General features: G+C 51.8%; 1 protein-coding gene across 22 annotated transcripts in view; it reads left to right on the top strand.

The window, feature by feature from the left end:
- The window catches only part of IFT122 (intraflagellar transport 122), a 77,959-nt gene that overhangs the window by 31,419 nt on the left and 31,710 nt on the right, over positions 1 to 14,830 (top strand). For all 22 annotated transcript variants that reach the window (XM_027093946.1, XM_027093936.1, XM_027093945.1 and 19 more), the window contains 4 exons: positions 978 to 1,142; positions 3,274 to 3,471; positions 8,643 to 8,783; positions 12,274 to 12,327. In XM_027093946.1, coding sequence (XP_026949747.1) covers positions 978 to 1,142; positions 3,274 to 3,471; positions 8,643 to 8,783; positions 12,274 to 12,327 — 558 coding nt within the window. The remainder of the gene's footprint in view (positions 1 to 977; positions 1,143 to 3,273; positions 3,472 to 8,642; positions 8,784 to 12,273; positions 12,328 to 14,830) is intronic.

The following is a 14,830-nucleotide window of genomic DNA, read 5'->3' as shown; positions in this document are numbered from 1 at the left end:
GTGTGTGTGTGTGTGTGTGTGTGTGTGTGTGTGTGTGTGTGTGTGTGTGTGTGTGTGTGTGTGTGTGTTAAGCAGGTGTGTGTGTGTGTGTGTGTGTGTGTGTGTGTGTGTGTTCTTTGCTCAGAAGAAGAAAGTTCTAAGTGGGTTACATGGAAATTTGAAAGGAAAAATATAACTGCTTTAGCCTGAGAGTCAAGCTGTCTAGCAGATGGCTTGTGGCTGAGCCTTGTCAGGCCTTTCCTGGGGACGGAAGTCATGGAAGTTGAGATTGGCAGGGGCCACAGTGTAGCAACACCACAGGGAAGGAAAGCCAGCTTCCTTCTCTCTGTCAGCTGTCACTTCCAGTGCGAGGCTGGAGAGCATGGGCTTTGTGGGCAGGTGGACCTGGGGTCATGTTCGTCTGTAGCTACTCACTAGCTGTGTGACCCTAGGCAAGTCACTTCACCTCTCTGGGGCTCAGGTTTTACAAATGAAGAGAATACCACATGTTTCACAGGGCTGTCAAAAATGGTCAATAACTGATAGCTATGTACATCATCAACTCCATCATCAAAATTCTCATCATCCCCACCACCAGCATCATCATTGTCATCTTGCTGTGGCTACACCAGATGTCTTGTTAGTGTTTACAGGCGCCTCTTCCCGTGGTAGTTTGTGACTCAGCTCTCGTTAGATGCTGTCTCCTAACCTGCAGTTTGGGTAATATTGTTAATAGTCCCCAGTCAAGCAGACACTCAAGTGAGTTGGTTGTGTCTTGGGGACTGTCATTACCTTGGCAACCTCTGACGGACCGCACTCCCGGTCTCCTATGGAGAAAGCCCCGTTCTCTTTCTTTTGATGGGTCCTTTTCTCCACACAGAGCCTCTGGTGAAGTTAGTGGGAGTTATTCTTGTAGAGCACACGGTTCCAACGGCCTGGCGGTGCTCCAGGGTGTTGTTGCCTTGGGGACTCACAGTTTTCCTCTGAAATTTTGCCAGATCCTGAAGATCTTTGTGGACAGTCTCTTTGCCATCGTCCTGCTAAAGCAGGCCACAGCCGTGCGCTGCCTGGACATGAGCGCCTCCCGCAACAAGTTGGCCGTGGTGGATGAAAACGACACGTGCCTGGTGTATGACATCCACACCAAGGAGTTGCTATTTCAGGTGACCCCCAAGAGTGCCCAGGACGAGGTCCTTGCCTAGAGACCCTCCCCTGGCTTCCCAGTCCCTGCAGGAAGGGCTCACACTCTGGCTCCCAGGCAGGCCTCCGGGGAGAGCAGTGAGGTGTAGCGTGTGGGGACCACACGGCAGCACAGAGTCCAAGAGGCTGGGCCCAGCCTGCACCTCGCACGCGAGCGGCGGGAGCTGGGCGAGCCTCGTGGACTTCGGTTTCCTCACAGGTAAGGTGGGCAAGTTACACCTTCCTTATGAGGTTACTGTGAGCAGTAAATGAATAATAATCAGTCTAAGTGGGGCTCATAGGTGGGCTCTCAGTAGGTGGGTTAATGTGAAGATGATTCTTTTGAAGAAGTCTGCTGTTCACCGGCTGGAGGCCTGCCTGTGTCTGCGAGTGCCCTGAGACACGGTCAGGAAACAGGACAGGTTTTGTCATCTGAAAGAAGGGAAGGGATGGGGGCAGCCCTTCCTCTGCTGTTTCCCAAGGATACTGTAAGAACCAACAGGAGGTGGAGTGTGCGGGGGACAGTAGTTGCTTACACACTGCTTGGTCCTGTGGCTGGAGGAGGGGTGTCCCCGGAGAAGAGCCGCCCACAGGCTCCGTGCCCAGCGTCCGCTGGCTTTCTGCTGGACTCGGTGCTGCTCTTTGCCTCTTTAGGGCTTTGTAAACGGTCAGGGCCATTTGCCTGAGGTGGGTCCGCCCAGAGCTAAAGCCTCCCCTGACTGGCTTCCTCAGCCACTGCAGGTGTCCCTGTGTCATGGCAGATTGAGGACCCTTTATCAGGGCTCCTCCTTGTCCTCGGCAGCAGAATCAGCACAGCAGGGGGGGCGGCCTCAGTCATTTGGAAGGGGACACCTGGCTACCACTAGCCCAAGGCGACTCCCCCATAGCAACTCGCCCCCATCACCGGGAGGCAGAGTGGTTTCGAGGAAAGAAAAGAGCACAGGCTGTGCCTTCAGACAGACCTGCCTCCAGCCCCGCCTTCATCACTTACTGTGTGGTCTCAAGCAAGTTAGTGAACCTCTCTGAGCCTCAATTTCTCCTTACGTCTAACATGCAGCTAGTACTTGCCCCCTCACAGAATTGCTGCTGGGCTCAATAAGGTACCGTAGAACCTAGCTCAGTGCCTGGCACAGAATAGGGCCCTCGGTGTTATGTCTCTTCTCTCCAGACTGAACACCCACCTCCTGGAGGTAGGTTAGCAGGCCCCCAGTTGTGAATCTGCGCCTGAGCCTTGAAGGAGTGGAAGGGTGTGTGTCCTTCCCAGTCCCCACTGAGGGTTCTGCAGGCAGCCAGGGAAGGTGATTCTCCAATCTTGCCAGGAGACACGAACATTCCCAGCTATCTTTTTTTCTCCTCTCAGCTGCCCCAGCCCCCTGCAAGCAAAAACAGCTATATTGTTTTTTTCTCATTATAAAAGTAATCCATGCTCATTATAAACGATTCAGGCATTGTAACAGATTCTAGGCAGAAAGGTATGAACATCTGCTGGTCCCTGGGGCCCCAGAGCTGAGCAGAATACTCTGGAGGGGAAGTGAGGGGGAGGGGTGCCTCCCAGGGAGACTGTAGTTTTTACATGTGTGAATTGTCAATGCAGAGAGAATATATTATTTTCTAATTTTAAAAATAACTCACTGTTCTTTTTCTTATTATAAAAAACAATAGATGTTCAAGGACTAAAAGAAAATTTCAGACAAACAGAAAATGTAGAAAATAAAAATTACCCACAATTCCACCCACCCTCAAACAATCCCTGTTAATTCTTTGGAATATACCCTTTTAAACCTTCTTCCATGACTAGCTTTGTATATTCATTCTTTAATAGAACTAGAACCCACCTTGCTGATTTTCTCACTTACTATATAATTATTAATACTTGGGGATAATAATATTTTTTTCAAAAATAATGCTTGCTTATTAAAAAATTCCTACACACATAGTGCAAAGAGGAGCTTGCCTCTGTGTCCTGTCCATTTTGTCCGATCCCCTTCTCCCCCCGTTCCCTACACCCCACTCTTGGCAACTTAGTGTGATTCAGGCTTTAAAAGGAGTCCTTGTCTGAATGTAGGAATGGTGTCCATGCCCGGGGCTGTCACCCTCACCATCCCTGTTCCTCAGGAGCCGAACGCCAACAGTGTGGCCTGGAACACCCAGTGTGAGGACATGCTCTGCTTCTCTGGAGGCGGCTACCTCAACATCAAGGCCAGCACTTTCCCCGTGCACCAGCAGAAGCTGCAGGGCTTCGTGGTCGGCTACAACGGCTCCAGGATCTTCTGCCTCCACGCCTTTTCTATGTCGGCCGTGGAGGTGCCACAGGTAACCTGGGAGCCTGTCAGCTCTTAGCCGGGGCAGGGCAGACGAGACCAGGAAAGCCAGGCTCCTCGTGGTGCCTGGGAAGGACTGGGGAGGAGAGAGGGGAGAGAGACTAGAGTGGCAGCCGTGACAGCATGGAAGGCACTCTGGACTTGAACCTGAACCCCATCTCCACCCTTTGCAACCTGCCTGTCTTTGGGCAAACAGCTCAACCTCACTGAGCCTCCATTTCTTTCTGATCCTCCTTTCCTGGGAGGGGCGGGGAGGGGTATGCAAGGTTGTCTGGCAGCAGACAGCATGTTTTACTGAGAGCCGTGCGTGGGACAGAGTGGAACAAGCTGGCAAAGCTGGGAGTCCAGCTGGGAGTCCAGCAGGGCGTCCGCATGGCGTGTGAGGGGGTGGTGTGTGCGTGTGAGAGAGAATATGGGTGGGACGGGGCGTGGGAGCCGAGGTCTGTTGAGCCAGAAAGGGAGCGTGGGACTGTCTGCACCCGTCCCTCAAACCAGGAGGAGGCCAGAACAGATGTGGGGGGTTGGGGGGAGCTGGAGTCCAGAGCCACGGAGTAGTGGGGAGGGCAGAAACAGACAGGAGGGCAGAGATTGACGACCCAAGTTGGGGCTGGCCTAACCCCGGCGGCCCCAGCTTCCTGTCTTCTCCCCAAGGGAATCACGCCCTCTGTAGAGCTGTTTTAAAATAGAAACAAGTGCCAAGGAGAGGCTAGCCCTCAATTTCCCATCCTCGAGAGAGAATCACTCTGTACGTTGAGGCTTGTGGGATCTTAGTTCCCCGACCAGGGATTGAACCCGGGCCCCTGGCAGTGAAAGCAGTAAGTCCTGATCACTGGACTACCAGGAAATTCCCAAGAATCACTCTTTTTTTTTTTTTTTAAATAAATTTATTTTATTTATTTATTTTTGGCTATGTTGGGTCTTTGTTGCTGTGCATGGCCTTTCTCTAGTTGTGGCGAGCGGGGGCTACTCTTCATTACTCTTCGTTGCGGTGCGTGGGCTTCCCAGTGTGGTGGCTTCTCTTGTTGCGGAGCATGGGCTCTAGGCGCACAGACTTCTGTAGTTGTGGCTCACGGGCTCAGTAGTTGTAGCTTGCAGGCTCAGTAGTTGTGGCTCGTGGGCTCTAGAGCGCAGGCTCAGTAGTTGTGGCACACGGGCTTAGTTGCTCTGCGGCATGTGGGATCTTCCCAGACCAGGGCTCGAACCCATGTCCCCTGCATTGGCAGGCAGATTCTTAACCACTGTGCCACTAGGGAAGCCCAAGAATCACTGTTAAAGATTGTAGAATATATGCACCCAGACCGTTTCTATATGTACATATAATAGATGTGTGATACGCAATTATGAGTATATGATTTTATATAAACATTTTTAAACAAAAGTGGAACCATACTGTAAATACTGTTTTGTGACTTTTGTCTGTAAGTATTGCTCCTATAGATGAAACCTCAGGTTTACTGTACTTACTTTACTGAATGTGGATTATAATCTTCTAATTAACCTGACATTTACATACTGCAGACCCATCACTTTGTATGAATTATTGGCCATCAACTAGCACTCTGGCTTTTTCACTCAGCAATCTACTGGAAACATGGCTCCACATTAGTAAACGTGCTTCTCTAGCATTTAAAAATACTGAGGTGATTGTAGATTCACATGTAATTGTAAGAAATCATACAGAGATCCTTTGTACAACTTGCTGAGGTGTTCCCGCTGGTAACAGTTGGCAGCCACAGTACAGACTTATCACCTGTGTAGGTGAGTGGTACCTCCGCCATCAGCCCACAAGGTCCCTGGTGTTAGGTTGCCCTTCTGTTATAACCACACCCCCTTCCTGCTGCCCCCATTGTTTTTAATGATTGCTTTTTGTCCCATCACATGATGTCCACAACTTACTCAACCAGCGCCTATTGTTCGATGGTCATGCTGTTTACAGCTTTTTCCCTATTGTAGATAGTGGGCATCTTTCTAGTTAAGTCTTTGCACCAATCCCAGTATAGCTCCTTGGTATAAATTCCTAGGAGTGAAATTGCTGGGTCAGAGGTCATGTCTATGTGAAAGATTTGTAGACGTGTCTCCAGATTGCCCTTCAGCTGGGCTCCATCCGTCTGCGCCCCCTCCAGACACCTCACCTTCACTCGCGCTCCCTGCCTTGGCTTCTTGTAAAGGCTGGGGCTGGGGTCCGCTTCTCCCTCTAAGCTGATGATACCCTTGTTACTTATTGCTTCGGGAATTAATAGTGCCTGACACAGAACAATTATTCAATAAATGGTAGTAGAATTAAGATCTGAGGAAAAGGAGAGAGAAAAAAAGAAAGCCAGAGAAAGAAGGGAGAGAGGTGGGTGGAAGCAGGGCAGGAGGAGGGGCAAGAACCGCCCCTGCTGGACTGTTTCCTCGCGGGGCTCCCCATCCCGAGCCCCGGCTCCACAGCCACCAGAAACACAGTCCTCCTCCACCGTGCCAGACAGGCCATGCTGAGTGACAGTTTTCCTCCAAGACTGCCATCGTGACCTCGAAGATAAATGCAGTTTGCTGCTGCTCCCTGGCTTTGGCCGCCAAGAGGAGCCAGCAGGGCAGCGCGGAGCTTCCTCTGAAGCCAAGCCCTTCAGATTCAGCAGCCAGAGCCCCCTTGGCTGCACGAAGGCCGTCCTGCTGATGCAGCAGGTCACTACTGCCAAGGGTTCGGAAAGGCAGCCTCGAGACAGAGGCTGTTTATCTGTCGCCTCTGCCTCCAGCCATCCTGTGGCTTTGGCCCAGAGAGGAGGGAGAAAGCAGACCCACTCTGGGGATTTCTGGTTTCCTTTCGAAATTTACATCATCTTGTGCAAGAATTGGTTAGTCAGGGCTGCCAAGTAGGGCGGCGAACCCTGGTCGGGCTTCTCAGGGCGGTGGTGACTTCATGCTTGGAATGCAACAATGAGATCAAGTAGAGCTCAGAGGGCATTTGTTCCCTCAGTATATTTTTAAAACTCCCGTTCTCAGATGGTGCCTCCCAGGCAAGCCCGAGTGTTAACCATTTGTCCTGGGCTGGCTTCTCCTGTGCTTGTCTGAGTCCCCGAACCACCCTTACGGGGCTCAACCTTGGGGGCGGTCGAGGGGAAGGAGCAGTGGGTTTGAGTTCTGACTCTGCCGTCTCAACCAGCTGTGACCTTGAGCCGCTCCTTTTACTCTTTGGGCCTCACTTTTCCTTGCAGTGGAGCTAAACGCACCCATCCTTCAGGTTTTGTCTGGCCCAATTCCTCTTATTGTTATTATCAATCTTTAAATAGCAAACCCTGCAGAACAACTAAATTGGAACAGAGGTTGTTCACCAAAGGAGTTTAGAAAGGAAAGCTCGTTGTTCTTGGGGAGTTTGAGAAAGCTTCCATGAGGTGGTGACAGTTGATCTGAGCCCAGAAAGGTCTGGAAAGACAAAGAGGAGCAGCAGGTGTGTTTCTGTGCTGAGAAAGCACAGTGGGGAGGGAGCAGGCTCGCTTTCGCCTGGCACCTTCCCACTTTCAACGCACTGGTAGCCAGTGGGCTGGGCAGGGCATCATAACAGGAGCTAATGAGTTTACCCCAAACCCCACAGCTAGGATGTGGCTGAGCCAGGCCGGGATTCTAGCTCAACTGCTCCCCGCTTCATGCCCTACTGCCCCCTTGAAGGGAGGGGAGATGGGGGGGCAGGGCAGAAAAGGTGAGCATTGAGAAGCAGTCTTGCTGTCAGAGGGGAGAATAGCTTAAAAAGAAACAAGTTTCCTTCAACTCTAAAGCTAAAAAATGGAGTCGGGAATTTCAAAGATACAGGCCCCAGACAGAGACAGCAGCTCTTCCAGCTCCACATTTGGGAACCATTAGCGCAGAGGCACTGGCGGATCAACTCCACTGCCCAGGAAGCCAGAAGGAGGGGTGCAGTCCCTTTAGCACGCTGACTGGCCTTTCGTTGTTGAGGACACCCGGACCCAGCTCACACCTCTTCTTGTGTGCGAAAGAACACACACAGACATGCACACGCACACACACACGGCAGGGAGGAGCACGGAACCTGGACAGCGTGCCCCCAGTCCAGCCCCAGGGCTTCCATGTGCCACTTCTGTGTCCTTAGCAGGTCAGTTGCCCTCTCAGTCTCCGGGCAGTAATCAGGGGGCAGTAATACCTACTACACAGGGCTGTTGGGACCGATCCAAAAGCACTTAGTAAACCTAAAAAAAGAAGTTATTAAGAACTGTTCACAGGTGTCATGGTGAGGCAGCCCTGTCTGGACGGAGGGATGGTAGGAAGGTTCCCAGGGCCAGGGCACTAGGAGATGGCAGCCTTTCTTGGGAGAAGCAGGTTTTTCCGCCCTCTTCGTAAGAGGCCATCCCAGGCCCCTTCCTCAGTAACGTTGTTCATTCCTTCAGCAAACGTAGACTGAGGGCCTGCTGAGGGAGTTAAGTACGACCCCACCGCCACCCTCAGGTTGTGCACAGCCTTATGGGGACAGACTTTTAATTAAAATACAGCCAGAGTGACTTCCCTGGTAGCACACTGGTTAAGACTCCATGCTCCCAATGCAGGGGCCCGGGTTCAATCCCTGGTCAGGGAACTAGATCCCACATGCATGCTGCAACTAAGAGTTCGCGTGCCACAACCAAGGAGCCCGCCTACCACAACTAAGGAGCTGGCGAGCTGCAACTAAGGAGTCCACGAGCCACAACTAAGGAGCCTGCAACTAAGACCCAGCGCAACCAGATAAATGAACAAATATTAAAAAAATAAAAATAAAACCCCTTGAGGGGTCAGTGAAGACTTTACAGAAGAGGTGACATTTTAACAGGGCCTTTAAAGCCAATTAGGTACTTTGCAGAGGGTGAGGAGGGGCAAAGGCATTCCAGGCAAGGGTGACATCTTGTGATCCGGCCACCCTGGAGGTGGGGAAAGCCGGTGGTGGTGGAGGGGAGGCGGGTGGAAGTTAGTGCTGCTAAATACGGTGGTTCAATACAATGGCTGTGAAAGGGGCGGCCGAATGGAAGGGCATCAGGTGGGCCGGGGTGAGGCTGAGCAGGGTGCTGATGGGTCACTGTGGCCTTGCTCCGTGACATTCGTCATTAAGTTGGTGCACACACGTGGAATCGGGCTTTGTGTGCGTCTGACTCTTCCATTGCTCTGAAAGCAGTCTTCTTTCCTTTTGATGAAATCCTCCAGTCTGCTCCGATGTACCAGTACCTGGATAGGAAGATGTTCCGAGAAGCCTACCAGATTGCTTGCTTGGGCGTGACAGACACTGACTGGCGCGAGCTGGCCATGGAAGCTTTAGAAGGATTGGAGTTTGAAACAGCAAAGAAGGTAAGCGTCAGTCAGCGTGAGCTGGAATTTGGTCCTCGCAGGCTCCCTTGAGGAGGCAGATGCCTACTGTCATGGGCTCTGGAGTTAGACTGACCTGGGCTGGAATCCCAGCACAGCCACCTCCGTGAGCCTCAGCAGGTAACAGCCTTTCTGAGGTTGCTCATCTGTAAAATTAGGGTGATGACAGGCCCCATCCTCATGGAGTTATAAGGATCTAATGGATAATGCCTGTAAAGCCTAACACAGAAGAAGGGGCATCTGATAGACTGTAGCTGTCAGCATTATGAGTGACCGTCCATGCACAGCTCACAGCAAAGCCTGAACATCGTCAGTGCTCAGTCACCGGGAGCTTTTATCATTCGTATAAGCACTTACTGGTATTAGGGCCACTTATTACACAATGCTGTTTTTCTTGGCACTCCGCTAAGTACATTGGAAGAAATGGTCAAGTTCTCTGATTCTGACGGCAGTGTCACTCCACACATACCTTCATGGCATGCATGATTCATGGCCTTGATCCGTGGTGTTGTTTCCTGGCCTAGTCTATTAAAACTACAGAAATGGTTGAAAACATTTGCCCCCTTTCCCCACATTAGAAAAAGCCCAGCTCTGTCTCTGAGATGGGTTTTCGTCTGGAGCCTGAGGTGGGGAAACGAGTGGCTTCCAAACCCCCCTACCCTACTCCTCCCTCCTCTCTTTTTCTTCCCCGCAGTCAATTAGCCAGGCCCTCATTTAGCCCATACTCCTGGCTGGTGGGCAAGTGGTTGCAGAAATGTGTGGTGCCTGCCCTGTGCTAGGGTGGGACTTCTAGGCCTGAAAAGAGAGTGGATGGGGACCAGGCTGGGACTCAGCAGCCTGGTTGAGGCCCAGCAGTGCCTGCACGGGCTGGATGACCCCAGCCAGCCGCTTCTCTTGGAACTTCAGCCCTCCCACTCCCACAGCGGGACGGTGAAAACGGGACTGACAGGCTTGCGTGACAGTGTCATTAGGCGTAACCCCCACGTGGTAAGAGGGATTCTAAAACTGGCAGTGGTTGTACAAATGCCAACCATTATTACAACAAGTAAAATCACTGTGATACGATAATTATCTGTATCATAGTTTTAGATCTAGTTAGCATAAGAAAAGTGGTAATAGAGGAGGGCTATTAGGAATTCTTAAGAATTCAGAGGAGGAGGAAGCAAGTCCGTGGAGGGAGCTTCCCTCTCCTGCCCCACCCAGAAATGCCAGGAGGGATGAAGAATGACAAAGGATTCCTAGAATATGTTTTGCTTGGTTTTAGCCTGGAACGAAATTAGAAGTCTTCCGGAGAGATTGTCAGTTCCTTACACCCCGCAACTAAGCGTCAGCCTCATCCTAGCATCAGCCAACACCGCCAAGCACGGTGCCATAGACCATTAGGCGCTCAGCAAACGTTTGAAACGTTTGACGCAAACTAAACTGGAACCCCTCCTCCCCACCCTGTATCCTCCAAACGCTCCCTGAGAATAGAGATTATTGTGTGAAGCCCACAAGACTTTAACCATAGACTAGAACTTGATCATTTTATCCAAATTCCCATTCCCCAGCCTTTCTTTTTCTGCTTTGCCCAAGTCTCAGGCACACGGGGATAGAGGGTGGTTCCCGGCAATAGGCCAGTGTCTCCACTAGATGGCGGAGGAGAGCTGCTTCACACCTGGGAAGGCAGCCCCAAGCAGAACTGCAGATGCGGCCCTGTTCCCACACTTCCCTCTGCTTGAGGTTATCCACAGGCCTTGTGACTCAGACCGCTCCGACCAGGGCACCCCTCACTCTGCAGAATGTGTCAGGGCTGAAGAAACTCACGTTTCTCACGGTGACAAGTCCTCAAATCCTAGCAGAGCAGAACTGGGAAGGCCGTGGAGAGGACCTCGCTAGCTTGCCCCTTTCCATAAGGAAGTTGTTGGCAGCCTGGAGGCGGGCAAGGGTTAGGTTCAGGGCCCCCCAGCTGGAAGGTCTCAGAGCCAGGACTGAGACCTAGAATGCTCCTTCTTTCCTCTCTGCCACCTTGCCAGACACCCCAGGCTTCCCCCTCATGTTGCTTTCAGGAAGCCCAGATCTAGACGATAGCTTGTAAGCCCTCCTGTGTGGAAAATGGGTGCTTTGAGCCCTCATCCCTTTGCTTATGTGATGCCTGCCTGACCCTTTCAAGGGACCCCTCTTCAGGTCCCATCTGTCAGGTTCCTACCCTGTGATGCTTTGCTTAGTCCAGCCTCCAGCCTCCTGCCCCTGCCCGTTTCCAGACAGTGAATCTGTGTTCTCCAGGGCATCTAGTTCGGAATTGTATAGCTCTTGGCTCAGGGAGAGTTCATGATCTGTTTAATCTGCCTGCCTCCCCTTTTAAAATATGGGCCCCTGAATCACAGAGGGGGACAAGGGCCAAGTCATGTTCGTCTCTGGGTCCCCAGCCCCTGATAGGATGCCTGGCCCTGCAGGATGAAGAGATAAAGTCACATTTTGGTCATCTGTGAGGCAGCCAGAGGCTGGATGACCTGCTAATCTCCTGGCTTTTTAGGTGGAGGATGTCGTGCAGCTGAGCAGAGAGAGCAGTTGGCCAGGGTTGTTGTTCTGCATTTTAAATTCGAAGCCTCCTGGACCTGCTGCCTCCTCCAGGCATGTGTTAGCCCATTTCATATGGGACGCTGTAGAGAAGCCCGCCTGGGAGGAATTAAATGGGAGGAGATGCTGGCAGCAAAGCCACATGAAGATCCGCCTGACAGGGTGGGTTATGTTCCTCTAAAACCCTTGCAGAATCTGAAAGCAGCACAAGGGGCTTAGCTAACATCAGTTTGCTTGCAGAAGGCTGCCTAGAAGTTTCTAGTAGCCCATGGGTTAAAATCTCTGGCTTTACTGCGAGTCCAACGCAAGAGCTCCACTTTTAGGATTTACATAAGAGTTTGCCTTCCAGAGACTTGGAGTGATTCATTCCCTACCTCCCCCTTCCTTCCCGAAGCCATCTTTGTTCCTTCTCAGCTTTCCCCTCTTCTCCTCCCCCTGTGCCGGCACCACAGGCCCTGTGTTTGTGCCCTGCCGGGAAGCAAGGCTGTCTCCTGTGCTCCATCCTGGTCACTGAGGTGGACGTGCGGCCTCTCCTCCGTCAGCACGTCCCCTCACTCCCACTCCTGTGCTGCTGCCTCAGAGGCTCAGACCAGCCTGGTCTTCCCTTTCGCATAGAGATTCCTCCAAGCCAGCCGCATCACTGACTGCAGTATCCGAGTTTTGTCTACCTCGTCCCAAAGTGAGTGATGCAACCAGGGCTTCTTTGCTGTTCTTCATATGGACTAATCCCAGGGATAAAGCCACGCTTCCCTGGGTGGCAGGACCCTCCCAGTACACACGGTGATTAATCAGTGCTTGTTTCTTTCCCTCCTTACCGGTTCACTTTCTAAAGCTTGACTCCCACCCCCAGCCAATCACGCACTTTTGAAGCCCAGAAGGAGCTGATTTTGTTCTTTCATTTCTTCCCCTGTAGGCCTTCACCAGAGTACAAGACCTCCGGTATTTAGAGCTCATCAACAGCATTGAGGTAAAAGATGAAGCGTTCTTGATTCTCAGGGAAGTGCAGATGCGCCGTCTGTGGTTTGCAGGCGGCTCTTCCAGCAGGCGAGGGTCTTGAGGACACGTGGACAGAGCCCACTGGTGTCTGGGCGTCCGGGCCACAGCCTTGCTCTGGGGGGCAGAGTGCCACGTGGGGGGAGCCAGCACGTGGGAGCCGGGAGTACAGTCTGTCACTTGTTAGCTGGGTGAGGCAGGTGGGTCCCTAATCTCTCAGAGATTCGGTCTCTTGTCTGTGAAATGGGATGAGACCTACCTCACAGGGTTGCTGGGAGGATTAAACAGTTCTCAGTAACTGGATTTCATCCTCGCAGTGGCTGTTAGCTTGCTACCCCCCTCTAGGGCTCCAACAACGTGCCAGTGTAGGAGGCATTTCCCAGATGCACATGGTCTGCACCCACCTGCAGGGATGGGCCCTGGGGAGGGAGGCGTGTGACCCAGCTGGCGCCTGCGGAGCTCTGAGCCCTCCCCGCAGCCCACCAGTCCCGGTCTGGACCTCGTCAGCCACACCCAGAGGCGGATGGGGGCCTAAAGAGGCTGGTTCTAGCTGCACCATTTGCTGGGTGATGGGAGAAAATATTTTTCATTCCTGTGCATCTTCAGGCTGTCTGTCCGTAAAAAGGTTTACATATTTCTTCTTCTGAACAGATTTATTGTGAGGCTCCGGGAATGTGAGATACATTTGAATTCACATATGGAAGCAGTGAGGAGATCAGCAAATGTCTCCTCCCTTCGATTCAGTTCAGCATAATAAACACCTGTCGTGGGCCAAGCCATGTGGCTGAGCCCAGTGGGCAGAGAGCTGAGTGGAAGAGGCCTGCGGGAGCTCACAGCCTGCTTGGCCTAGTAATAGTTGCCGTTTGTTGAGTGCCTGCTCCATGCCACACGCGTGATTGACGTGCACACGATTTGAAACCCTCACAGCCACTTGATGAGGCAGCTGCTGTTCTTACCTCTATTTGATAAATAAGGAAACTAAGGCCCAGAAAGGCTGGGTCACGTCCCCAGGGCAAAAAGATGGGTTGGAATTTAAGCCAGTTTTGTTTTCCAAGCTCCCGCTGTCTTTCCTCTGGGCCGTGTTGCCCTCTCGGAAGTTGCTCCTGGCTCCTGGCGCTTGCCCTGCACACCCTCTCCCTCCCCCAGCACAGTCACAAGGAGCATCTCTGTTTTCTGTTCATTCCTCACCTGCACGGTGAAGGGTTTCTTCAGAGCCACCTACCCATGATGCCCAGTACCACTTACTACTAGGGGCCATATTTGTAGATCAGCTGGTCTGGATCTAGGGGTCTTAACATGAGGCCATGGAACATAATTTTTCTCTGTGTAAAAGTAACCGACCTCTGTGAGGACCAACTCTGGCCACTTATCACGTCTTACTGAGATCCCGTGTACTGTCTCTTCCGGTGTGCTGTGAGCTGGGCAAAGTAAACTTGTAAGAATTGCCTCTTGAAAAAGAGCAAAGTGCCTCTGAGTGCGGATCCATTTTGTTTGCTCTGAGGCCTTAGTTGCTTGCTTCTAGGCATTCAGCATTGTTCCAGAGAACTGGGGTTCTTTACTGCGCTTCTTTTGGATGGGCGAGATGCAACTGTGCTGATAGCAGGAGGAACGGCATCTGTCCATGTGGCTCTTACACACTGAGTGTGTGGAATCCTTTGTACTGATCATGGTGGGGTTCTGGGGCCCGGAACAGATTTGGCCTAAATTCCACGCCTAGTGAAACCTATTTCTTTGTCTCACTGCAAGATTTTAATTCATTTCCTACTATTAGGAGTTAGTTTATTTGGCAGATTAGCCTAAACTATGTGTAGTTTGGGGTTTTTTTGGGGGGGGTTAAAAATTATTTCTGTCGGGGGAAACATATTGCCTGCAGCTGTTATAACTTTCACCGGCTTGCCTAGGAGTTGTTGTTTTTTTTTTAAATTAATTAATTAATTTTAAATTTTGGCTGCATTGGGTCTTCGTTGCTGCGTGCAGGCTTTCTCTAGTTGCAGCGAGTGGGGGCTCCTCTTGTTGCGGAGCACAGGCTCTAGGTGCGCGTGGGCTTTAGTTGTAGTATGTGGGCTCAGTAGCTGTGGCTCGTGGGCTGCAGAGCACAGGCTCCATAGCTGTGGCGCCCGGGCTTAGCTGCTCCGCAGCATGTGGGATCCTCCCGGACCAGGGGTTGAACCCGCCGTGTCCCCTGCATTGGCAGGCGGACTCCCAACCACTGTGCCACCAGGGAAGTCCTTGCCTAGGAGTTTGATTCAATGTTTCATCTTCCTCCACTGTGATACACTTGCTGGAAAACAAGCAAAAGGAGACTGCTGGGGATGAGAGATTGGGTGCTATTGAGTGTTTACAAATACTTGAGCTGTAGACTATTGACTGTTCCCTAACACAGGAGGGAGGGGAGAGTGCCAGTTACTTCTCATTCTCAGCACTGCTATCTGTGTGTGTGTGTGTGTGTGTGTGTGTGTGTGTGTGTGTGTGTGTGT

The sequence above is a fragment of the Aethalodelphis obliquidens genome, unplaced genomic scaffold (assembly GCF_003676395.1).
Source record: "Aethalodelphis obliquidens isolate GAN/ISIS:26980383/991018 unplaced genomic scaffold, ASM367639v1 scaffold86, whole genome shotgun sequence".
In the NCBI taxonomy this organism is placed as follows: Eukaryota; Metazoa; Chordata; class Mammalia; order Artiodactyla; family Delphinidae; genus Aethalodelphis; species Aethalodelphis obliquidens.
Note: the sequence above shows the minus strand (reverse complement) of the source record. Positions and strands in the feature narration are given on the sequence as shown.